At 51.1% G+C, this 24,888-nt stretch overlaps 2 protein-coding genes across 3 annotated transcripts in view; both read right to left on the reverse strand.

Annotated features, from left to right (window-relative positions):
• PLA2G4C (phospholipase A2 group IVC) overlaps window positions 1-5,089 on the reverse strand; it is a 59,949-nt gene extending 54,860 nt beyond the window's left edge. The window contains exons 1-2 of the mRNA XM_030913322.1: window positions 4,694-5,089; window positions 1,039-1,183 (exon numbers count right to left, since the gene is read on the reverse strand). Coding sequence (XP_030769182.1) covers window positions 1,039-1,046 — 8 coding nt within the window. The 5' untranslated portion in view covers window positions 1,047-1,183; window positions 4,694-5,089. The remainder of the gene's footprint in view (window positions 1-1,038; window positions 1,184-4,693) is intronic.
• A 4,554-nt stretch (window positions 5,090-9,643) lies between these two features.
• The window catches only part of LIG1 (DNA ligase 1), a 54,564-nt gene continuing 39,319 nt past the window's right edge, over window positions 9,644-24,888 (reverse strand). For both annotated transcript variants that reach the window (XM_030912598.1, XM_010377384.2), the window contains 9 exons: window positions 22,710-22,820; window positions 22,095-22,166; window positions 18,688-18,832; window positions 18,448-18,530; window positions 16,621-16,773; window positions 14,643-14,696; window positions 12,709-12,852; window positions 10,064-10,156; window positions 9,644-9,925 (listed from right to left, as the gene is read on the reverse strand). In XM_030912598.1, the coding sequence (XP_030768458.1) occupies window positions 9,842-9,925; window positions 10,064-10,156; window positions 12,709-12,852; window positions 14,643-14,696; window positions 16,621-16,773; window positions 18,448-18,530; window positions 18,688-18,832; window positions 22,095-22,166; window positions 22,710-22,820 (939 nt within the window). In that variant the 3' untranslated portion in view covers window positions 9,644-9,841. The remainder of the gene's footprint in view (window positions 9,926-10,063; window positions 10,157-12,708; window positions 12,853-14,642; window positions 14,697-16,620; window positions 16,774-18,447; window positions 18,531-18,687; window positions 18,833-22,094; window positions 22,167-22,709; window positions 22,821-24,888) is intronic.

Consider the following 24,888-nt stretch of genomic DNA (forward strand, 5'->3'; position numbering starts at 1 on the left):
CACAAAGAAGTCCAGAAAATTCACAGGGAAAAGGGATAAAACACAGAATTTGACCTAGAACCGGGCTGTCCAAGCAGGTAGCCACCAGTCCATGGGTACACGGTTTCCTTTTGGGGTGAGGAAAACATTCTGAAACTAGATAGAGGTGATGGTTGTACAACACTGTGAATGCATTGAATGCCAGTTAGTTATTCACTTTTCAAAATGGTTAATTTTGGGACCAGACGCGGTGGCTCACAGCTGTAATCCCAGCACTTTGGGAGGCCGAGGTGGGTGGATCCCTTGAGCCCGGGAGCTCAAGACCAGCCTGACCAACACGGTGACCTTCCTTCCCTCCCTCCTTGCTTCCTTCCTTCCTTTTCTTCCTTCCTTCCTTCCTTCCTTCCTTTTCTTCCTTCCTTCCTTCCTTCCTTCCTTCCTTCCTTCCTTCCTTCCTTCCTTTCCTTCCTTCACTCCCTCCCTCCCTCCTTCCCTCCCTCCCTCCCTCCCTCCTTCCCTCCCTCCTTTCTCTCTCTCTCTCTCTCTCTGAGACAGAATCTTGCTCTGTTACCCAGGCTGGAGTGCAGTGGCGCAATCTCAGTTCACTGCAACCTCCACCTCCCCGGTTCAACGATAAGACAGGGTCTTGCTCTGTTGCCCACCACCAGTGCGGTAGTGCAATCATAGCTTACTGCAGCCTTGAGCAACGGGACTCAAGTGATCCTCCTGTCTCAGCCTCCCAAGTAGCTTGGACTACAGGTGTGTACCACTATGCTGGGCTAATTTTTAAAAATATTTTCTTTTATTGTAGAGATAGGGTTTCACCATGTTGCCCAGACTAGTCAGTCTCGAACTCTGGGGCTCAAGAGACCTTTTTGCCTCGGCCAGCAAAAGCGCTGGGATTACAGGCGTGGGCTACCACGCCCAACCTTCAGCTCTTTCTATCTATCTCCACCAAGCGAGAGGAACAGTCGCAGCCCTCACCTCTTGACACTCACTATGCATTCCATTACACAAATGCTCTGCCTCCCCGCAGTGGTCAGCTCTGAGAGGACTTACCTTCCCATGGTGCACTGCGGTCAGAAAATTCTCAGTCCTTCTGCCAAAGAAATGGCTCTTCTTAGACCTGTGCCCACTGTTGGGCTTAGCAAAGACAGTCGGGGAGAGCTGGGACTGTCACGGGCTCACGGGTTCTTCTTGTGCACTGCCCAGACAAAACCAATGTGAACAGCAGGTGTTGCAGCAAAGAGAGAGAGTTTAATAATCTCAGGGGCGGCCAAGAGAGGAGAATGGGAGAAATACTTCAAGCGCGTCTCTCTGATATTTGGAGGCTAGGGTTTTTCCTCTCTGTCTTTCTCTTTTTCTCCTCTCTCTCTCTCTCTAGATGAAGTTTCCCTCTTGTTGCCCAGGCTGGAGTGCATTGGCATGATCTTGGCTCACTGCACCCTCCGCCTCCTGGGTTCAAGCAATTCTCCTGCCTCAGTCTCCCGAGTAGCTGGGATTACAGACATGCACCACCATGCCTGGCTAATTTTTGTATTTTTAGTAGAGATGGGGTTTCTCTATATTGGCCAGGCTGGTCTCGAACTCCTGACCTCAGGTGATCCGCCTGCCTCGGCCTTCCAAAGTGCTGGGATTACAGGTGTGAGCCACCGCGCCCGGCCTGAGGCTAGGGTTGTTTAAGGAAACTTTGGTGGGCAAGGGGCTGCGGGAATTGAAACAATGGATCAAGTATGGATGAAATCACAGGGGTGTCCAAAACTATCTTTGTATGGCTGAGTCAGTTCCTGGGAGTGGGTCTCAGGACCAGGTGGTAGCTCTTGGTCTGCCAAAATGCTCACTCTGAAAACTATCTCAAAGACAAGTTCTTTTTTTTTTTTCCTTAAAAAAACAAAAACAAAAACAAAACATTATTGCCAGGAGCAGTGGCTCATGCCTGTAATCCCAGCACTTTGGGAGGCCGAGGCAGGCAGATCACCTGAGGTCAGGAGTGACCAGAAGACAGGAGTGTGACCCTCTGTCACGCCCGGACAGGGCCACTAGAGGGCTCCTTGGTCTAGCGGTAACACCAGCGTCTGGGAAGACGCCCGTGGCCTAGCGGACCTTGGTCTAGCGGTCACATCAGTGCCTAGAAAAAGCACCCATTACTTAGCAGACTGGGAAAGGGAGTCTCCCTTTCCCTGGGGGAGTTACAGAAGACTGCTCCACCGCCTCTTGTGGAGGGCCTGACTGATGTCAGCCGCCCACAGCCATCCGGAGGCCTAACCGTCTCCCTGTGATGCTGTGCTTCAGCGGTCACGCTCCTGTTTCACTTTCATGTTCCACTCTGTATACCTGGCTCCGCCCTCTAGAAAGCAGTAGCAAAATTAGTGAAAGTATTAAAGTCTTTGATCTTTCTGAAAAGAGCATAGAAGAAATAATGACATAAGCTGTCCTCTCTCTCTCTGCCTCGGCTACCTAACAGGGAAGGGCCACCTGTCTGGTGGACACGTGACTCACGGGACCTTATCAATCACTGGAGATGACTCACACTCTTTACCCTGCCGCTTATTATCCAATAAATAACAGCGCAACCGGGCATTCGGGGCCACTATCGGTCTCCCTGTCTTGGTGGTAGTGGTCCCCCAGACCCAGCTCTTTTCTTCTCTATCTTGTGTCTTTATTTCTACGATCTCTCATTTCCGCACACGGGGAGAGAGACCCACAGACACTGTAGGGCTGGTCCCTACAGTGGCGCAATCATAGCTCACTGCAGCCTCCAACTCTTGGGCTCAAGCAACGCTCCTGCCTTGGCCTCCTGAGTAGCTGGGGCTAGAGGCATGCACCACCATGCCTCTAAAACTTTGCCTCTGGCAACGTTTTAATTTTTTTGTAGAGATTGAGGTCTCACTATGTTGCCCAGGCTGGTCTTGTTCTCCTGGGCTCAAGCAATCCTCCTGCCTTAGCCTCCCAAGAAGTGGGGATTACAGGTGTTAGCTACCACAGTCCACTAAAAAGATGAGATCTGTAGGTTTCACAATAGTGATGTTATTTACAGAAGTAGCTGGGGAAGTTACAGATCTTGCGACCCCTGGTTACATGACTCTGGAGCACATATAGAAAAGGAAGCTAAGGGATGGCAGGTCATTGTTTAACCCACAACTGTTGTTTCGCAAAGTTCCAGCACCTTCATGATTCTAACCTTGTCTTATGAATGTGGCTTCAGGCCGGGCACAGTGGCTCATGCCTGTAATCCCAGCACCTCGAGAGGCCGGGGTGGGTGGATCACTTGAGGTCAGGAGTTAGAGACCAGCCTGACCAACATGGTGAAACCCTGTCTCTACTAAAAGTACAAAAGTCACCTGGGCATGGTGGTGGGCGCCTGTAATCCCAGCTACTCAGGAGGCTGAGGGAGGAGAATCGCTTGAACCCAGGAGGTGGAGGTTGCAGGGAGCAGAGATCACGCCATTGCACTCCAGTCTGGGCAACAAGAGTGAAACTCTGTCTCAAAAATAAATAAATAAAAAGTAAATGAATGTGACTTCAGTCTCTCAACAAGGACTGGGGGTCAGTTTTCCTTGTCTCAAAGTTTAACTATGAATTAAATTCCTCTCATGGTAATTTTGGCCTCTGCACTAGAATAAGAAAAAAAAAAATCTAGCCTGTGAGGTTAGAAACAAGATGGTCAGTCATGTTAGCTTTCTCTCATACTTTCATTTCTGCAAAGGCAGTTTCAAGATCCCTGTTATGAAATTAATTGGCTTCCCCCCACCACCTCCAAATTCATGTGTTGGACTTGTAACCTCCAGAACCTCAGAACGTGACTGTATTTGGACACAGGATTCTTTTTCGTTGCTTGCTTTTTGAGACAGGGTCTTGCTTGGCACCCAGGCTGGAGTGCAGTGATGCGATTGTGGCTCACTGCAGCCTCAGCCTCCCCGGCTCAAGTGAGTCTCTCACCTTAGCCTCCCGAGTAGCTGGAAGTGCAGGTACATGCTACCATCTCCACCTAAATTTTTTATGTTTTGTAGAGATCAGGTCTTGTTATGTCACCCAGTCTGCTCTTGAACTTCTGGGCTCTAGAGAGCTTCCCACCTTGGCTTCCCAAAATGCTGGGATTACAGGCATGACTCATCGCACCCGGCCAGACATAGGCTCTTAAAGAGGTGACTAAGTTAAAGGAGTCCTGGGGTGGCCTGGAATTTGGTTTGATTGGTTTTATAAGGAGAGATTAGGGCCTCTGCGAGAGGCTTCAGGAGAAACCAACTCTGCCAACACCTTGATTTTGGACTTCCAGCTTCCGGAAGTGTTAGAAAATAAACTCCTGGCCTGGCGTGGTGGCTCATGCCTGTAATCCCAGCACTTTGGGAGGCCGAGTGGGCCGGATCACGAGGTCAGGAGTTCAAGACCAGCCTGGTCAACATGGTGAAACTCTGTCTCTACTAAAAATACAAAAATTAGCCAGGTGTGGTGGCAGGTGCCTGTAGTCCCAGCTACTCCAGAGGTTGAGGCAGGAGAATGGCTTGAACCCAGGAGGCGGAGGTTGCAGTGAGTGGAGATCGTGTCACTGCACTCCAGCCTGGGCGACAGAGCGAGACTCTGTCTCAGAAAAAAAAAAAAAGAAAAGAAAAAAGAAAAAGAAAAAAATCCTGTTTTTTAATTGCACCCAATCCCTGGTCCTTCGTTATGGCCACCCCAGCGGGATGAAACAGCCCTCCCTGACCCCACGGCTTGCCTGAGTCTGGGCTGGGGCTTGTGCGCATGCTCAATGGAGCTGGGTGCGCGGGAATCCGGTGCAGAGGCTTGGGCTCCCTGAGCGTAGCGATGTAGTCGCTGCGCGGCTCCTTCAGCCGGGATCTCAGTGGGTGAAGACTGCGGGAATCTTCGGTGCCAAAGCTTCTGTGGTCCTCCTGCTTTCCTTTTCCCGCTGTGGGGGGAGGTCGCAGGCTGGAGGTGTTCCGCCTGGTCCTGAGCAGGGCCAACCTGGAGGTAAAATGCCCCCTGCACTTTTATACAGCCCTCCTCGGCTTGTGGGCCCTGCTCGGTTGCTCCAGCTTTTTCAGCTGTCCCGAAGCTCACCCAGAGCTATTTGCATCCGTGGGATCACGTGGAAAGCGGGACCTTCCAGGGTTCCTTAATGATGTCACTCTTCTATAATTAGGCACCCCAGACCAGTATTCAAAAAAGGAATGTTGTCGTTATATAACTATATTGGAGATAAATATTCCTCAGAACAGATTTAGCTAATCTTCCTATGCAATGGGCTGCCTAATAACCATCATGTATAACATCATACTCAAATACCCAGAAAAAGAAATATTGAAGCCAGGCATGGTGGCTCACGCCTGTAATCCCAGCACTTTGGGAGGCTGAGGCAGGCGGATCATGTGAGGTTAGGAGTTCTGAGACCAGCCTGGCCAACATGGTGAAACCCCATCTCTACTAAAAAATACAAAAATTAGCCGGGCATGGTGGTGTGTGCCTGTAATCCCAGCTACTACTTGGGAGGCTGAGGCAGGAAAATTGCTTCAACCCAGGAGGTAAAAGTTGCAGTGAGCCAGATTCTTGGGGCCAAGTCTGGTTCATTTAATGTCAATTTTTAGAAAATCTGTGAGCTCCATTCACAGTGAAGGTTTGAAGCCCAGAAGTGGCTTCCCAACAGGGAACCGCATTTCCCAGCATCCTTTGCAGCTAGGTGTGGTCATGTGACCAAGTTCCAGTCAGTGCAAAGGAGCATCTGTGGCGAGAGCCACTTCCAGGAGTGGCTCCTAGAAACCTCCCATACTACCCTCCTGCCTACTCTTCCTGAAGCCCAGCACTAAACATCCCAACTTGATGGGTTTCGAATTTTTACTTTTTTTTTTTTTGAGATGGAGTCTTATTCTTTGTCACCCAGGCTGGAGTGCAGTGGTGCGATCTCAGCTCACTGCAATCTCTCCCTCCTGGGTTCAAGCGATTCTCCTACCTCAGCCTCCTGAGTAGCTGGGAATATAGGCACCTGCCACCACACCCAGCTAATTATTTTTGTATTTTTAGTAGAGACGGGGTTTTACCGTGTTGGCCAGGCTGGCTCGAACTGCTGAATTCAAGTGATCCACGTGCCTCGGCTTCCCAAAGTCCTGGGATTACAGGCACAAGCCACCACACCCGGCCTGAATTCTTATTTTTTTAAAAATAGAGATGAGGCCATAATCCCAGCACTTTGGGAGGCCAAGGTAGGAGTATCACCAATTTTAGAACAGGATTTCACCAGGGAGAAGATGGTTTCCCCTGCTCCCCCTAACTCCAGGCTCATCTCTTCAATGCTCACAACTCCAGCCATTGCAGGATCTTTTCACTCCTAGACCTGACCATGCCATTGCCCGACCTGTGGGATAAGATTCTGCACCTCACAGCAGCTCTCGAGGCTCTCCACAGTAGAGAGAGTAGTTACAGATGCAGGGTCAAGGAGCTGACAGCATGGACCAAACCCTGGCCCACCACCTCCTAGACAGTGGACCTAGGGAAGGTAACTTACATCCCTGCACCCCTCAGTGTCCTCACTTGTTAAATGGAGAGAATAAAAGTACCTACCTGATGGAGCCATCATGAGGGTCACTGAGGAGGATGACCCTGCCCAGCTCCAGCAGAGGGACATGGCGGCCATGTGTGGCGGGAGAAGAGCCAAGCCTAAGGGAACCATGGATCTCCACACAGAGCCGGACAGTGACGTGGGGATCCCCTGTCATACAATATTTAAATACGTAGTTTTTTTTTTTTTGCCTTAAATATTTTATTTGAAATTGACACACAAATGCATACTAATTTGCCAGTTCTTTAAGGCAGAGCTGTATCAGGAACTCTTGACTGTGAGAAACAAGTTATTTTATTTTATTTTTTGAGACACTTTTGCTCTCGTTGCCCAGGTTGGAGTGCAACAGCTTGCTCTCGGCTCACTGCAACCTCCACCTTCTGGGTTCAAGTGATTCTCTTGCTTCACCCCCATGAGTAGCTGGGATTACAGGCGTGTGCAAGTACGCCCGCCTAATTTTGTATTTTTAGTAGAGACGGGGTGCCTCCATGTTGGTCAGGCTGGTCTTGAACTCCTGACCTCAGGTGATCTGCCCGCCTCGGCCTCCCGAAGTGCTGGGATGACAGTTGTGAGCCACTGTGCCCAGCCGAAAGCCATGTTTTAGAGTGGCATAATCACACTGGGGCTTATTCTTCCCCCACTCCCATGAACAAAAAAGCCCACAGTTAGGCAGCTGCAGCCCTTGGCTCGCCGGCTTAGGGTCGTCAGGGGTAGTCCGTTACTCTCCTTTCTTTTTCCTCATGATTACAAGGTGGTGACTTGGCTCCAGCCATCATCTCTAGTCAAGGCAGGAGGAGGGGAAGAGCTGCCACAACCAGGGCTGTCCTTTTTGTCAGGAAAGATGTTTCTCCAGAAGCCCCCAGCAGCCCCTGTGCTTATGTCCCCTGGGTCTGCCCACACAGGGCCACAGGGCCACGGCTAGCCAGAAGGAGAATGGGAAGACAATGTTGTATTCTTGGGCTATGACAAATAGAAACAAAATGCCCAAGAGATGGCGTGTGCAAGAGACCACGATGGAGACACAGGAAGAGAGACAGGGAGGGTGAGAGTCACAGTGACAGACAGTAAAGTGAGCCTGGCACAGACTTGCATAGCAGGGAACAAGGCCTGGCAGATACAAAGGAAGGGAAGAGAGGACGGGTGGGAGACAAGGGCAGAGGAACCTGATGAGAGAGAAGGGAAGAAGGGAGGGCAGATGTGAGAGGGAGAAACAGAGTGTGAGGGGCAGGGGGACGGCTAGGAGCTCTTTGTCCAACTCCTGTGGGAGTATCAGGACATCCTGATACTCTCATGTCCAGAAGCTCATGTTCCACGCTGGGCCCCGAGGTCAGAGGCCTCCTGCTCTAGAAGACCCAAGCCTGGGCCGCACCCCAAATGTACCTGTTTTCCCCAACCCAGCCCTGTGGTACCCAGGGCTGGTTGCGTGTCCCAGGCATCCTGCTTGCCTTGTCTGACCATTTCCCGATGGTTTTCCTCTAACGTATCATCCCATGTGGGGTGGCTGGAATAATAACAGCCCCCGCCCCCCCACAAGAGATATCCAGGTCTTAATCACCGAAACTTTTAATGTGATCTATTTTTTTTGAGATGGAGTCTTGCTCTGTTCCCCAGGCTGGAATACAGTGGCATGATCTCGGCTCACTGCAACCTCTGTCTCCCAGATTCAAGTGATCCTCCTGCCTCAGTCCCACTAGTAGCTGGGATTACAGGCATGCATCACCACGCCCGGCTAATTTTTGTATTTTTATTAGAGATGGGGTTTTGCCATGTTGGTCAGGCTGGTCTTGAACTCCTGACCTCAGGTGATCCACCTGCCTCAGTCTCCCAAAGTGCTGGGATTACAGGCGTGAGCCACTGTGCTTGGCTTTTTTTTTTTTTTTTACATTTTTAATTTTTGTTATTATTTTTATTTTATTAAGGAGACGGAGTCTGGCTGTGTTGCGCAAGCTGGTCTCAAGCTCCTGGCTTCAAGTGATCCTCCCACCTCAGCCTCCCCAAGTCCTGGGATTACAGGTATGAGCCTCTGTGCCTGGCCTCTGTTAATGTATGATCTTATGTGGCTAAAGGGACTTTGGGACTGAGTTAGGATCCTGAAATGAAATTATCCCGGATCATCCAGGGGGCCCTAAATGGAACCACTTGAGTGCTTGGAAGAGAGAGCAGAGAGATCTGATGGAGGAGAGGAGGTGACCTGATGACCTCAAGAGAGAGATTTGCAGGCAAGATGCTGCTAGCTTTGAGGACAGTGGAAGAAGCCATGAGCCTCGGAACAAGATGGCCTCTGGAAGCTGGAAAAAGCAAGGACGCAGTTTCTCCCCTAGAGCTCCCAGAAGGAGCCGGCGCTGCCACCACTTTGACGTTAGCCCAGTAAAACTGATTTTGAACTTCTGACCTCTGGAACTGTAAGAGAATACATCTGGGTTATTTTAAGACACTGCATTTGTCTTCCTTAACAGGGTTCATGATGGTGCCTCCCTGTGGGATGGCTGGAAGGTTAAACAAGTTAAAAAACATATGTATGTAAAGATTTTAGACTACTGCTGTCCAATACAATTCAATAAAATATTTGGCATGGCTGGATGGGGTGGCTTATGCCTGTAATCCCAGCACTTAGTGGGGCCAAGGAGGGTGGATCGCTTGAGGCCGGGAGTTAAAGACCAGCCTGGCCAACATAGCGAAATCCCATCTCTACTAAAAATACGAAAATTAGCCGGGCGTGGTGTCACATTACTGTAATCCCAGCTACATGGAAGGCTGAGGCAGGAGAATCACTTGAACCCGGAAGGTGGAGGTTGCAGTGAGGTGAGATCTCGCCATTACACTCCAGCCTGGGCAACAGAGTGAGACTCTGTCTCAAAACAAAAACAGAACAAAACAAAACAAAACAAATTCGCATCCTCTGTCATGCTGGCCACCTGTCAAGTGTTCGGGCATTGCAGGTGGCCAGTGGCGGTCACACTGCACAGAGCAGATACAGAAGATGCCCACCACGGCAGGCAGTTCCATGGCTGGTGCTGGCTCTGGCAGTTCCTAGGCCACTGCTACATGCTATGCAAGTGACACCCATGAGAGCTTTGCCCCCAGAGCCCAGCACAGACCTTGTCACAAAGTAGCTATCCGATAATTATTTATTGAAAGAAATGATGGGATGAATCCCAGACTCCCGTGTAAGCCACCCCCTCACACACACATCCCTCCCCTGACTCTCAAAAACCATAGCCTGCCACAGCAGATTTGCTAGAGCAAAGGCAATAATAACCCTGGGTTCCATCCAACTCATGCCCTGTACCCAGGCCCTAGGAGGGCAAGGACTTAGTAGGTATCTTCAGGGTCAGAGCCTGAGTCCTCGCCTTGTTGGTTCTGAATCTGACTTTGCTTCCGGTACAAACAGGCCACCTGCGGAGACAGGGTGGGATGGGGTGGTCAGAAGCTCCCTGGCTGTCCCCACTTCCACAAGGTTCGAGAGGCCACCACACTAAAAAGCTGGTAGGGCCAAGCAGCTGGGCAGCCCAGCCCTGCTTCCTAGGGCCTCACCTGTGCACTGGTGGTGGCCTGCTCCGGCTGCTTGTCTTCACGGACTCGAATAAACCGAGGGAAGCGAAGGGAGATCCCCTTGTCACTATCCACCTGTGGAAGCGGGATGGAGACTCCTGCGGTCCAGCCCCAGCGACACCCTGCTCAGTCTCCTCCCTCCTCCACTCTGTACTGCTTCCTGATCCACACGAGGGGGCCAGATGATGGGTTGTCATAAGGATTAAACAAGTTGACAAAGTGCTTGGAACCGTACCCGGGGCACAGTAAGTGCTTAAGAAATGCTGCCTGTTGGCCGGGCACAGTGGCTCACGCCTGTAATCCCAGCACTTTGGGAGGCCGAGGCGGGAGGATCACAAGGTCAGGAGATTGAGACCATCCTAGCTAACACGGTGAAACCCCGTCTCTACTAAAAATACAAAAAATTAGCTAGGCGTGGTGGCGGGCGCCTACAGTCCCAGCTACTCAGGAGGCTGAGGCGGGAGAATGGCGTGAACCCGGGAGGCGAAGCTTGCAGTGAGCCGAGATCGCGCCACTGCACTCCAGCCTGGGCGACAGAGCAAGACTCCGTCTCAAAAAAAAAGAAAGAAATGCTGCCTGCTACCGCCATTACTATGATGATGATGATTCGGGCTGAGGCTGAACTATAGGGCCAGGGCATGGGTTCTAGAACCTGACTGTGGGATTCCAGTCCCAGCTCCCAACTCTCAGGAGCCATGTGATCCAGAGGCAGTTACTCGAACTCTCTAGGGCTGTACCTCCTCACCTGTAAAATGGAGATGTCTGTGTGACTATGTCCTAGGGATCTGGAAAGGATTAGATGAGGGTCTATGAGTGACATGCTGATTACCACACAGTGCCCGCCGCACAGCAAGTGCTGGACACACACCGGCTCCAGTCCCTTGTTACTAAGGGTCCGTGGCTCTCTAACGTGCAGCATGGTAAAAAAATTTTTTTAATTAGATCAAAAATGTAAGCTCTTGGCTGGGCATGGTGGCCCACGTCTGTAATCCCAGCACTTTGAGAGTCCCAGGTGGGTGGATCACTTGAGGCCAGGTGTTTGTGACCAGCCTGGCCAACATGGTGAAACCCCATCTCTACAAAGAAGACAAAAATTAGCCGGGTGTGGTGGTGCACGCCTGTAGTCCCAGCTACTCAGGAGGCTGAGGTTGGCCCACCTGAGTCCAGGAGGTTCAGGCTGCAGCGAGCCATAATCGTGTCACTGAATTCCAACCTGGAAAAAGAAGACCGTGTCTCCAAAAAAAAAAAAAAAAAGAGTTATTTAAAAGTGGAAAAAGTGGAAGTCTGCTTCTCATCAGAAAAGTACGTGCTAGCTTGGTTTTGAAGGACAAGGAGAAACCGAAAAGAAAATATATCCAATTAAAATTATTTATTTATATATTTTTTGAGGCAGTATCTCACTATGTTGCCCAGGCTGGTCTTGAACTCCCGGCCTCAAGCAATCTTCCCGCCTTGGCCTCCCAAAGTGCCCAGATTACAGGCGTGAGCCACTGTGCCCAACCTCATTTTAACTTTGAGATGTGCTGTTCTTTGGAAGGAAAAGCTGGGAGCTCTCCTAGTGCTGGCCACGGGCTGGTGTTCTGCCCCAGTTTACAACAGTGCTTCGGTGAGTGCTGAAGACTGAGGCACTAGAGAGAGAAATTAGCCAAGGCGTTCTAAAACCTGATAGCATGAAAATTAATTATGGTTGAGGAAGAAACTGCAGCAAAGTAAATGGTGAGGAGGAAGTGAATTAAGTCTTTGCTTAAAAGAACTGAGTTTCTAAAAATGATTTCAGAGCTGAAGATGAGATTATGATACTGAAAGGAGCAATGTCACTGTTTTCTTACTACTCCTGGTGTTTTTTTTTTTTTTTTAGACGAAGTCTTGCTGTGTCGCCCAGGCTAGAATGCAGTGGCATGACGGATCACTGCAACCTCTGCCTCCTGGGTTCAAGTGAGTCTCCTGCCTCAGTCTCCCCAGTAGCTGGGACTACAGGCATGGGCCACCGTACCTGGCCAATTTTTGTATTTTTTCGTAGAGGTGGGGTTTCACCATGTTGGTCAGGCTGGTCTTGAACTCCTGACCTCAAGTGATCTGCCTGCCTCAGCCTCCCAAAGTGCTGGGATTACAGGCATGAGCCACTGCACTTGGCCTGGGAATTATTTTTTTTAAGAAAATACTTTTTTTTTTGAGGCAGAGTTTTGCTTTGTCACCCAGGATGGAGTGCAGTGGTGTGATCTCAGCTCACTGCAACCTCCGCCTCCCAGGATCAAGCGATTCTCCTGCCTCAGCCTCCCAAGTAGCTGGGACTACAGGCACCCGTCACCACACATGGCTAATTTTTGTATTTTTGGTAGAGATGGGGTTTCACCATGTTGGCCAGACTGGCCTTGAACTCCTGACCTCAAGTACTCTGCCTGCCTTGGCCTCCCAAAGTGCTGGGATTACAGGCACGAGCCCCTGTGCCTGGCCCATTTTTAAAGAAAAAATGTTTTGACCTTGTTATCTGACAGTCAAATAAAATGCAAACTCATCTTCCCAATCCTTACCTGGAAGAGCAGACATGAGCCAAGGTCCCCTCCCTACTCTGCTGTGTGCCTGCCCAGAATCCCACCAGGGCCAAGCCCAGGTCCTCTGCCACTCACCAGGCCCCGCGCAGCAGGGTAGATGGGAGAGAGGGAGAGGTCGGCACACTTCACCTCCCACACAGCATTGGGGTCCAGCCAGTGGTCCGGAGTCACGGCACCATCTATCCGCACATAAGGGCGGGGGCTGGGCAGCACCAGGGCCTGCAGTGAGCAGAGGAAGAGAGGATCTGAGGGTCTGGAATCTCAAAGTCAAGGCCAAGCGTTGGAGGGCTGGGGAGAGGGAGGAAGGGAAAAAAACAGACACCCCCCTTGAAATAAACAGAAATAGAAACAGAAAGGGTAGGAAGGGAACAGAAACACACACCCCCTTAAAGTAAACAGAAACAGAAACAGAAATAGAAAGTGAAAGAAGGGAAAAGAAACAAGACACCCCCTTGAAGTAAAAAGCTAGGAAAGGTGGGAGTTGGGAGGAATGAGAGATGGTGGGCAGCACCAGGGCCTGCAGTGAGCAGAGGAAGAGAGGATCTGAGGGTCTGGAATCTCAAAGTCAAGGCCAAGCGTTGGAGGGCTGGGGAGAGGGAGGAAGGGAAAAAAACAGACACCCCCTTGAAATAAACAGAAATAGAAACAGAAAGTGTAGGAAGGGAACAGAAACACACACCCCCTTAAAGTAAACAGAAATAGAAAGTGAAAGAAAGGAAAAGAAACAAGACCCCCTTGAAGTAAAAAGCTGGTAAAGGTGGGAGTTTGGAGGAATGAGAGATGGCAAGAAACGAAAGGCCCTGGGGGCTGAGGCATGACATTAAAGACAAAAAGAGGCAGAGAGAGGGCCAGAGACCTGGAGGAAGGAGACAGAGACACAGTGGGAGGGGGACAGAGATGTAGAGAGAGAGGGCAACGGAGAGAGAGAACCGAAGAGTGGGACAGAGATGGCGTCAGGGTCTGTGTGTCCCCACCCACATCTCATCTTGAATCACAGCTCCTGTAATCCCCATGTGTGGTGGAGGGACCTGGTGGGAGGTAACTGAATGATGGGGGTGGGTTTTTCCTGTGCTGTTCTCGCGATAGTGAGGAAGGCTCACGAGATCTGACAGTTTTATAAAGGGCAGTTTCCCTGCACATGCCCTCTTGCCTGGCGCCACGTAAGACGTGCCTTTGCTCCTCTTTTGCCTTCCACCATGACTGTGAGGCCTCCCCAGTCATGTGGAACTGTGAGTCCAGGAAGCATCTTTCTTTATAAATGACCCAGTCTTGGGTATTTCTTTCTTTTTTTTTTTTGAGACAGAGTCTCACTCTGTTGCCCAGGCTGGAGTGCAATGGCATGATTTCAGTTCATTGCAACCTCTATGTCCTGGGTTCAAGCAATTCTTCTGCCTCAGCCTCCTGATTAGCTGGAATTACAGGCACATGCCACCACGCCCGGCTAATTTTTGTATTTTCAGTAGAGTAGGGGTTTCACCACGTTGGTCAGGCTGGTCTCAAACTCCTGACCTCAGGTGATTCACCCGCCTTGGCCTCCCAAAAGTGTTGGGATTATAGGCATGAACCACTGCGCCCAGCAAGTCTTGGGTTATTTCTTCATAGCAGTATGAGTACGAAAATAAACTAATACAGATCCAATATGTAGGACAGACACTCATGCCTGAAATGCCTGTGACCATGACAACTCATACTCACACTGATCAGGGCTCACAGGCACTTCACAAGGAGCAGATGTGGCACCTGCTGTGTCCTGCGGCTACCCCCTGGTGTGAATGAGGCACAGGGCTTGGGGAGGCGAGGTTCCTCGAGCAGGGTCACCAGCTAGTAGCCGGCAGCGCTGAGACATGAACCTGGAGATGCTGGACTCCAAAGCCAGCTCCACTGCCTGCTGCCCTCCTGCCCGCACCCAGAGCCCCAAGATGGTGGAGGTCAAGAGCCCTGACGGAAGGAGTGCGCTGTCAGGGGCAGGGGGCGGCAGGGCTGGCTGAGGCGTGGCCGCCATGACTCACCTTGAGGCTCTGGTGATGTTCCTCCAGCTCCTCGTCGCTGAAGCCAGTTCCAAGCTGCAGGGAGGAAGTGGGAGGTCAGAGGCTCAGCCGGCCATGGGCCCAGCACTTGCTCCCGCTATCTAAAGCTGTGTACACTCATGGCCCCCACCACCTTCTGGTCTATGCAGTATCCACAGAAAACCAGAGAAGTGGGGAGCTGGGGGTGTGGAGCATCCAGCCCGAGATTCCCCGGGTGGGGAATGCTCTCCCAGCAGGCCTGCCCTGTCCTCTGCTTTATGGAGAAACTCGTCTGCTTCCACTGTCTCCCTGGCCCAGGAAGTCACTCGCTTATGCCCACCCACATCCTCACTGCCCAGTAACTGGCTGTCCTCACTTCCAGTCTTTTTTTTTTTTTTTTTTGAGACAGGGCCTAGCTCTTTCACCCAGGCTGGTGTGCAGTGGTGCAATCTTGGCTCACTGAAACCTCCACCTCCTGGGCTCAAGCGATCCTCCTGCCTCAGCCTCCCAAGTAGCTGGGACCACAGGCGTGTGCCACCACGCCTGGCTAATTTTTTTTAAGAAGTTTTTGTAGAGGTGGGATCTCACTATGTTGCCCAGGCTGGTCTCGAACTCCTGGGCTCAAGTGATCCTCCCGCCTCAGCCCCTCCAAGTGCTGGGATTACAGGCGTGAGTCGCCATGCCCGGCCCGTCTCTAATGTTAACACTGCCAAGAGCTTCTTTCACCTACCAAAATAGGAAAGGCTAAAAATTAGCAATAATGCTCGATGCTGGCAGATATGCAGCAAGTGAACAATAACGACTGATATCACCTGGAAGGCTCCTTTTGCATTGAGAGTCTTAAGGATTTTTTTGCCTTTTGTCCTGACAATAGCTTGTTTAAAAATCTATTCTAAATAATGCAAAATGGTGACAATGTAGATTGGTGGCCAAAATATTTGTGAATTATAAAATCATTTCTGTCACTGATCATTTAGGTTAACAGACACTAAGTACTTATGTTACCCGTAAGAACAAAGCTGGCAACAACTTCCCCAGACAGCCCCAGGGAGCTGGTTCAGGACACTGGGGCACAGCACTTGAAAATTCTTGTGCAGGCATTCGAGTCCTGTTGCCATACTGCTTAAGGGCATATACAACATTGAAAATAAAGTACTTCCAGGGTAAAAAGGCAAAAGAGAAAATTACTCATAGAAAAGGATCACAACTTTGCAAAAATGTAAATAAAACATTCCCTCAAACGTCACTACTGCGTGTCTCTGGGCGGTGGGATTCTAGGTGATATTTTGTTCTGCTTCTGTGGCAAAAGACCCAAATTTGCTGGAGAGGGGAATATAGGAAATACATTAAGAAAATCTAGTCCAAAATGTGCACAGCTTTAAGAAAAACTTTAACTTAAAAAAAATAAAAATCACTTCACATTTCCCAGAATTCCTTGCAGCTAGGGGTGAGCCATGGAGCAGAGTGATGAGCAACAGAACCTGAGCAGAAGGTGTTCACTGGACGAGGCTGACTCAGGGTCCACCCCCCTTTGCTCCTTCCTGGTGTGTGGAGCAGGCATAGCCATGAGGGCTGGAACTCCTGCAGCCACATTGTGATGATGAGGCCAGAGGCACATGACAAAAAATAATGTGGGGAGAGAGAGGAGGAACCTGAATCCCTAATGGCATCAGACTGCCCCCTCCACATTTCTCATTTCATAAGGAAAAAAATACTTTTCTTAGTGTGAGCCACCACTGTTTGTAGCTAATCTCCATCTCTCACTGACACACATTCCTGACACCTTTCTATCCCAGCCCGTTTTTCTATATGAAGCAAGAGTTCCTTATAGAACCAGAAAAAGTAAGTAAAAACTGGGGAGAACGAATCCTTCACAGGGGGATGTGAGTGCCCCTAGGTCTGGGTTGTGCAATAGGAAGTCCCCCCGGGAGTCTAATCTCCTTCCCTCCTGCTTCTGCGGTCAGCCCCAGTCCCCCAGGACCTTGCATATGGCCTGCAGCTCCTCACTGTCCTCGTCGTAGGAGGCCAGCAGGAAGCCCCCGTACCGGCCGGCCCGCTTCCCCCGGCCCAGGTAGGCGCCGATCACCACCAGGTCCAGGGTGTCACCCACGCCATCAAGGTAGTCCTTCTTCAGCTGGGAGAAGGGGAGGCAAGAGATGAGAGGGGGAGCGCCCAAGGCGGGGGCCTCACTGCTGGAGAGGGGCTCCTCCGTGGACTGAGGAGGGACTGGAGGTAAGTCTGAAGGGAATTTCCAGAAGGAACCCCAAGGATGGCCCCTGGGAAGAGACTGGACATGGGAAGGGCTTCTAGGTTTAAATAAGAATAAATGGGGCCAGGCGCGGTGGCTCACGCCTGTAATCCCAGCACTTTGGGAGGCTGAGGCGGGTGGATCACCTGAGGTCAGGAGTTCGGGACCAGCCTGACCAACATGGAGAAACCCCCGTCTCTACTAAAAATACAAAATTAGCCAGGCGTGGTGGCATGTGCCTGCAATTCCAGCTACTCAGGAGGCTGAGGTAGGAGAATCGCTGGAACCCAGGAGGCGGAGGTAGCACTGAGCCGAGACCGTGCCATTGCCCTCCAGCCCAGGTAATGAGAGCAAAACTCCGTCTCTAAATAAATAAATAAATAAATAAGAACAAATGGGAAATGCAGGCGGGATCGACGGGACCTCAGGAGTCAGCCTTGGCGCCCTCCTTCCCTCAGTACAGAGACGTGGCCAACTCGCTCTGGCCACTCCTCCAAAGGGAGAGCATTTTCCCATTCATTCAGACACTAAGTGCTGACCGTGTGCCAGGCAGAAGCTCAGCCTTGGGGGCACAACAGTGCTATTTCCTCAGACAGGAAAGGTCTGTGCTGGAGGGAAGATAGCCACAGACAGCCATAAGCACACAGGAAGAGCTGGTAAGCAGGCCTGGCCAGCTCAGTGCCACAGTGCCTCCCGCTCCAGCCCCTCGTCCACCCCGCACTGCCCCTCTCCACTCAAACATCCATGAACTCTTACTAACGACAGGCTCCTGCTCGCTGGCCCTCACCACACCCGTCCTTCACTCGAGGGGAAACCCCAGGAGCTTTGCACAATGACAACCTGACCATGACTCCTGGCACGGAACCCTCATTGACTTCCTGAAACCCTCAAGAGGAAGATCCAGCTTTATCCCACAGTGGCCCCCAGGTGCTGTGTCATCTGGGGCCTGCTCCTCACTCTGAGCTCACCTCGCGCCTCGCCTGCCCTTGCTCCCCGCACAGGCAGAGCCTGCTCCTCTATCAGGGCCTCTGCACCAGGGGTTCTCTTCTCTAGTGCTCTGTCCCTAGCCTGATCACCTGGGGCACTCCCAGCCCCTCCTCGCTGGGCCGGAGCTGACTCACTTTTCTTCACGGTGCCCACTCCTGCCCAACTTTCTCTTATTCATGTCCTGGCTGACTTCCCGCCCAAGAGTCTGGCCTGACATGGGCGGGAGGCTCAGAAGAGAGAAACCTCATCTACGCTGCACCTCGTGGGATGTGCAGTGCTCAGGCTGGGGCTGTTCTCAATCACAACTCGTGAGCAAGGGCTTGCAGCAGGGAGAAGGTCTGAACTCGGCTGCAGCAGGGAAAAGGTCTGAACTCGGCTGCAGCAGGGAGAAGGTCTGAACTCAGCTGCAGCAGGGAGGTCAGAACTCGGCTGCAGCACGGGGTTGGGGTGGGATTGTGGAAAGGGGCCCTGCGTTCAGACAGGGTACAGAGTGGAGGCTCAAAATCCACAGCCCAGCTGGGATAGACCTCCAGACCCGGGGCAGGGAAGGCCCGGTTAGGGGGTGGGAATCACCTTGAGCCAGTTGTGCGATCTCTTGGCGATCTCGTAGGTGGCATCGACATCCAGGGTCTTCACCATCAGCCCCTCGCAGGAGTCTGAGGGAGACACAGAAGCGTGGTCCTTGGGAAACCCTGGCTCACAAGCGCCAAAGCAGGCAGGATTCTGGTCAAACAGTCCCGGATTGGGGACAGGCTAGGAGGCCAGGGTCAGCGCAAGCTGCAGACCTCAGGAGAGAAGAGCAAGCACCCTCACCTTTCACCGACTGCTCCAGGAACTCGGCGATCTGCTCGACGTCCTTGGTGTCCAGAGAGGTGGCGAAGACAAACTCGCCCTCCGTCTCCACAAAGTTCTCCCGGAGCAGCTGCCGGCGCCGGGAAAGGGGCTCACGTACCAGGGACTGCAGGGTCGGGGAGGAGAAGAGAGATGAGACATCGTTGTGGAAATAAAGACAGTAAGCCCCAAATGTGAGGCGAACAGGACACGTGCAGGTCACAACTAGTGACAGCTAGTTCGTGGAAAGCCTTGAGAGGGAAGAACCCTGATGTCAGAAGGATTCCGGGAGCTTAAAGCACCAGGCTAGTCACTGGCAAGAGGGCTTGACATCATTTAGAGTCGGTGACTTCAGGAGCACCAGACAGGGGGCCGCGGCCTCGCTGGAGCTTGAATTAACACTTTCTGGGCATCTCATCAGTTATTATTTTTCTTTTGAGACAGAATCTCGCTGTTGCCCAGGCTGGACTGCAGTGGTGAGATCTTGGCTCACTGCAGCCTCTGCCTCCTGAATTCAAGCGACGCTCGTGCGTCGGCCTCTCAACTAGCTGGGACTACAGGTGCACGTCACCACACCCAGCTAATTTGTGCATTTTTAGTAGAGACAGGGTTTCACCATGTTGGCCAGCTGGTCTTGAACTCCTGACCTCAAGCGATCCACCCACCTCAGCCTCCCAAAGTGCTGGGATGACAGGTGTGAGCCACTGCACCCAGCCTCATCCCTAAGATGATTAAAAAAAAAAAAGTCCTCCTTTCCCTAGAATTCCGAAAGTTTTCACTGAGTTTTTCCAGTACCTTTACAGTTTCGTGTTTTGCTTTGATATCAGTTCCAGCTGGACCTTGCAAGAGTGTGTGTCAGAGAGGAAGGGGGTGATCTAATGTTTTCAAAGGATAAAGCAGTTGTCTCCGCATATCAACACTGACTAATCCGTCTTGTGGCTTTGAATTGCTTTTCTCTTTTGTGCGGTCGGTTCCCATCCACGCGCAGTGTTCCTGCTCTGCCCTTGGCCCAGAGCTTCTGTCTGTGTGGATGTTAAACTACCTTCACTGCTTGCCCTCCAGGGGGACACGCACGTGTTTTCCATTGACAGTTCTTTTCTGTTGTAAAATTGTGCTCATGAACGTCTTGTATGAAAAGATGAGAGAGAGGAGCCACAAGGGTTAGGCAGGTACAATATATCTGAGGTCAGACCATTTCAGGTTTACATCCCAGCCACACACTTCCTAGCTGGTGACTTCAGGCAGGCAAGCGTTTACCTCTGTGCACCCAGAGCTCCCATCTGTAAAATGCAGCAATACCTACTCAGGGCATGTCTGGAAAATTCAGCTGAGCAGGTGCTACCCAGTGTAGCTGCCACCAGCCATGAGCCTTGAAATGCAGCAAGTTCAATCTGAGATGTGCTCAGGGCAAAATAGTCACTGGATTTAGAAGACTTAATCCGAGAAAAGAGTGTCAAATTCCACGTTAATAATTTCTTATATTCGTCACACATTGAAAGGATAATATCTTAGACACCGGGTTAAAGAAAATATGATTTTATCTGTTTCTTCTTACCTTTTAATATGACTACTAGAAGCGCTAAAAATAGAAATGTAGGCCGGTTGTGGAGGCTCACACCGGCAATCTCAGCACTTTGGGAGGCTGAGGCAGGCGGATCATTTGAGGTCACGAGTTCAAGACCAGCCTGGCCAACATGGTGAAACCTGGTCTGTACTAAAAATGCACAAATCAGCTGGGCAAGGTCCTCGTTTACCTGTAGTGCCAGCTACTCGGGAGGCTGACGCAGGAAAATTGCTTGAACTCGGGAGTTGGAAGTTGCAGTGAGCCAAGATCAAACCACTGCACTCCAGCCTGAGAGAGACAGAGAGAGAGACTGTGTCTCAAAGAAAAAAAAAAAAAAAAATCTAGGGGGTGAGGACACATTAAAGAGAAAAAAAAGATACATACTTGACTGCATAAAAATAGTTCATCCATGTTCAACTACTGATAATAAAAAAAATTTTTTTTTTTTTTTGAGACGGAGTCTCACTCTGTTGCCCAGGCTAAAGTCCACCACACCCAGCCTGATTGCAGCTAAATTTCTTTTGAAAGCTTCCATGTACTAGCTACTGAGTTCCACACCCCTGTCCTACCAGTTAGCACTCACCCTAACAGATGAGGCACCTGCCACTGTTAGCTCTTTACTGTAGATCAGGAAACTGACACACAGGGAGGCTGAGTCATTCATCTGTAGCCATGCAGCTGGGAAAGGAGGGCTGAGATATGAAGGCATGTGGCCTGGCTCCAGATTCCTGATACCCCAAAGCAAGCCATTCTCAAACTTCTCTTTCTTGAGACCTCTTTACACTCTTAAAAGTTATTCAAGGCCAGGAGCAGTGGCTCACGCCTGTAATCCCAGCAATTTAGGAGGCTGAGGGGGGCAGATCACCTGAGGTCAAAAGTTCGAGACCAGCCTGGCCAACATGGTGAAACCCCGTCTCTACTAAAAATACAAAAATTAGCTGGGCATAGTGGCGCACATCTGTAATCCCAGCTACTTGGGAGGCTGAGGCAGGAGAATCGCTTGAACCTGGAAGGAGGCAGTTGTAGTGAGCTAAGATCGCACCACTGCCCTCCAGCCTGGCTACAGGGCGAGACTCCGTCTTGAAAAAAAATTATTCAAGACTCAGATCGCGCCACTGCACTCCAGCCTGGGTGACAGAGCAAGACTCCGTCTCAAAACAAAAACAAAAACAAAAATTTTTCAAGACTCACTGCATACAGCTTGTTAATGTGGGTTACATAATATTATAGTTACACCATATTAGAAATTTAAAATGAGAAATTAAACAAATCCAATATGCTAATCCAAATAATATTATTATTATTTTTTTTAAATAGACACAGGGTCTTTCTATTTTGCCCAGGCTGGTCTTGAACTCCTGGGATCAAGCGATCCTCCCGCCTTCCAAAATGCTGGGATTACAGGCACGAGCCATAGTGCCTGGCTCTAAATAACATATTTTGATGAAACATAACCTATGTTTTAAAAAATTGGTGAGACTAGAGGCATTATTTTACACTTTTGCAAATCCTCTAATATCTGGCTTCACAGAGGCTGGACTCTCCTGTGTGCTTCTGCAACACATTGTTCTGGTGGCAGGACCTGAGGAAGATCCACCTCACGCCAACACGGAGTTAGAAACAGAGGGACGTCGAAGATGTCCTTAAAAGAATCTTAAGGAACCTCAGGGGTCCTCAGACCACACTTTGAGAACTCCTGCCCAAGTGTGGCCTCCTGGCCATGTGAAGTGGCAGAGTCGGAAAAGGAAGTCAGATTGGCAGCTGCCAGGCTCACACCCCACCCCATCACCCCTCAGCTGCCCCTGGACAGGAAGCCGGAACTCACCTGTCCATTGAGGTAGATGAGGTCGAAGGCGTACAAACACACCTGCACCTGGATCTCGGACGCATCCACTTCCTGGGTTGGGGCACAATGGAGTTTGTGAGTGCAGGAAGGTGAGACAGGGTGCTGGGCCTGAGGCCGACAGCATGCACCTACTGGTCTCCCTCTCGCCCCACCTAACTGGCTGCCCATCTGTGAGGGCGGCCATGCTGCTGGTTCCAGGTGCTGGATTGTAACGGCTCTCAGTTCATTCCGACCTCATTCCCCTTCACCAGATATTTGCTCTCCCGGCCTTTTCTACAGCTAATGGCAGTGACATGGCACAGTCCTGGCCAATGAGATGGAAAAGGGGAAACCTGTGGGGGTTTCCAGAACAGATCTTCTTTCATAGTGAAACAACAGAGATGCAGGAAAAGGGCCCTTCCCCTCTTCCTACTTGGGATGCTGGGATAAGAATGTGATGGCTGGAACTGTGGCAGCCATTCTGCAGAAGGCTGAAAGAACTGCATCCAGACTGACACTCTGCCCTTCTGGGCACTGGGCAGGACCCGCAGCCAGGACTGGGCGGAAGATGAGGAAGTACGGGGCCTTGGCAGGCAGTGGAGCGGGTGATGCTACCTTGCGTTTGCGGGTGGTGAGCACTTGGAATGGCTGGATCTGCTTCTTTTCCCGGTCCCAAGCCACGGCTTCGGTGTCCAGGATGAAGGATGTGACCGATGGGAGTTTAATCTGAAAAGTGAAGGGAGAGACCCAGGGCCTGTGAGAGGTGGAGGATGAGGTGGAAAGACAAACACGGGGAGATAAATTCCCCTTTCCTTCTGCAGCTCTCAAGATGCACTAACAAAGAGGCACATGCACACAGATGCTTTTCTCTTATTCCCCACCAAGAGGAGACAGAAACGAATGTTTCTGAGAATGTAATATTTGGTCCCACAAGCTGGAAACCCAGGAGCTCTTGTCATCTCCCTCCTTCTGTCACTCACATTCAGTTCCCCAGTGAACTTGATGATTTCCTAAGCTGTCCACTTCCCACGGCCTCCCTGCTCAGCCCAGCCTACTGGGCCTCCCTGTCCTGCACCGACCCTCTCCAATCCAGCTTCCCTATAGCGGCCAGGGTGACACTGGCAAGCCACAAATCCGATCACAGCACCTCCCTGCTAAAAACCATCCCCATGACTCCCCAAAGCTGTGGGGACTCTCCTGGGTCGTCCCTCGCCTCGCCTGGCCCCCTCAGCCTCTCTGTTTCTCAAATAAATGGGCGATGCCTCTTCCACCACTGGGCCTTTGCATATGCCGTTCCCTCTAGAATGCCTGCCCCGTCCGTCTCCTCCACTGGGAGGCCTTCTTTTCCCTCAAGGGAACACTGTGTTGCCCAAGCCGGGGCAGCATTCTTGTATCCTGGAGCCAGGGAGCTTCCCTGGCACCAAGTCTAAGCCAAGCCTGTTTCTTTTCTTTTCTTTTTGAGATAGTCTCGCTCTGTCGCCCAGGCTGCAGTGCAGTGGCATGATCTCAGCTCACTGCACCCTCTACCTCCCAGGCTCAAGCAATTCTCCTGCCTCAGCCTCCCAAGTAGCTGGGATTACAGGCACATGCCACCACGCCCGGCTACTTTTTGTATTTTCATAGAAACAGGGTTTCACCATGTTGGCCAGGCTAGTCTCAAACTCCTGACCTCAACTGATCCAGCCGCTTCAGCCTCCCAAAGTGCTGGGATTACAGGTGTGAGCCACCACGCCCGGTCTCTCCTCTTTTCTTTCTTTTTTGAGACAGTCTCCCTCTGTCACCCAGCCTGGCGTGCAGTGGTGCAATCTCCGCTCAGTGTAGCCTCTGTCTCCCAGGTTCAGGTGATTCTCCTGCCTCAACCTCCCAAATAGCTGGGACTACAGGTGCATGCCACCACACCCAGCTAATTTTTGTGTTTTTAGTAGAGTCAGGATTTTGCCATGTTGGCCAGCCTGGTCTCGAACTCCTAACCTCAAGTGATTTGCCTGCCTTGGTCTCCCAAAGTGCTAGGATTACAGGAGTGAGCCACTGAGCCCAGCCAGGCCTGTTTCTTACATAGGCTCATAGAATGCTGGTCCTTTCCCGTGGAGCCCGGATCTCCACGTATAATTACAGAGCCAACTGCAGGACTCCCTGGTGAAGGTCTGCCTGCTCTGCTGAGCTATGAGCTCAGTGAGGTCAGAGACCATGGAAGGCCTGTTACGCTCCCAGTCTCCAGCACAGGGCCTAGCTCGGAGCAGATGCCCACTAAATACTTGCTGAACAAATGAGCAAAAGCAGCCAGATGCAAGAGACTAGTGACATATTATACCACCGACAGGAAACTCTAGAACAGGCAAAACCAACCTGTGGCGACAAAAAAGCAGACCTGGGGTTGCCTCTGTGGCGCATGCACGGTATGGGGCACAGGAGGCGGCCTCGCTTGGCCAGGGACCCAAGAAAATATTTGATTTTTTATTTTTATTTTTTTTGAGACGGAGTCTCACTGTCACCCAGGCTGGAGCATGGTGGTACAATCTCGGCTCACTGCAACCTCTGGCTCCTGGGTTCAAGCGATTCTCGTGCCTCAGCCTCCCGAGTAGCTGGGATTACATGGGCTCGCCCACCACACCCTGCTAATTTTTGTATTTTTAGTAGAGATGGGGTTTCACTATGTTGGCCAGGCTGGTCTTGAACTCCTGACCTCAGGTGATCCACCCACCTCAGCCTCCCAAAGTGCTGGGATTACAGGCGTGAGCCACTGCACCCAGAGGAAATATGTTAGAATGATGAGAATGTGGAAATATTTTATACG

This window comes from Rhinopithecus roxellana, chromosome 12, assembly GCF_007565055.1.
Source record: "Rhinopithecus roxellana isolate Shanxi Qingling chromosome 12, ASM756505v1, whole genome shotgun sequence".
In the NCBI taxonomy this organism is placed as follows: Eukaryota; Metazoa; Chordata; class Mammalia; order Primates; family Cercopithecidae; genus Rhinopithecus; species Rhinopithecus roxellana.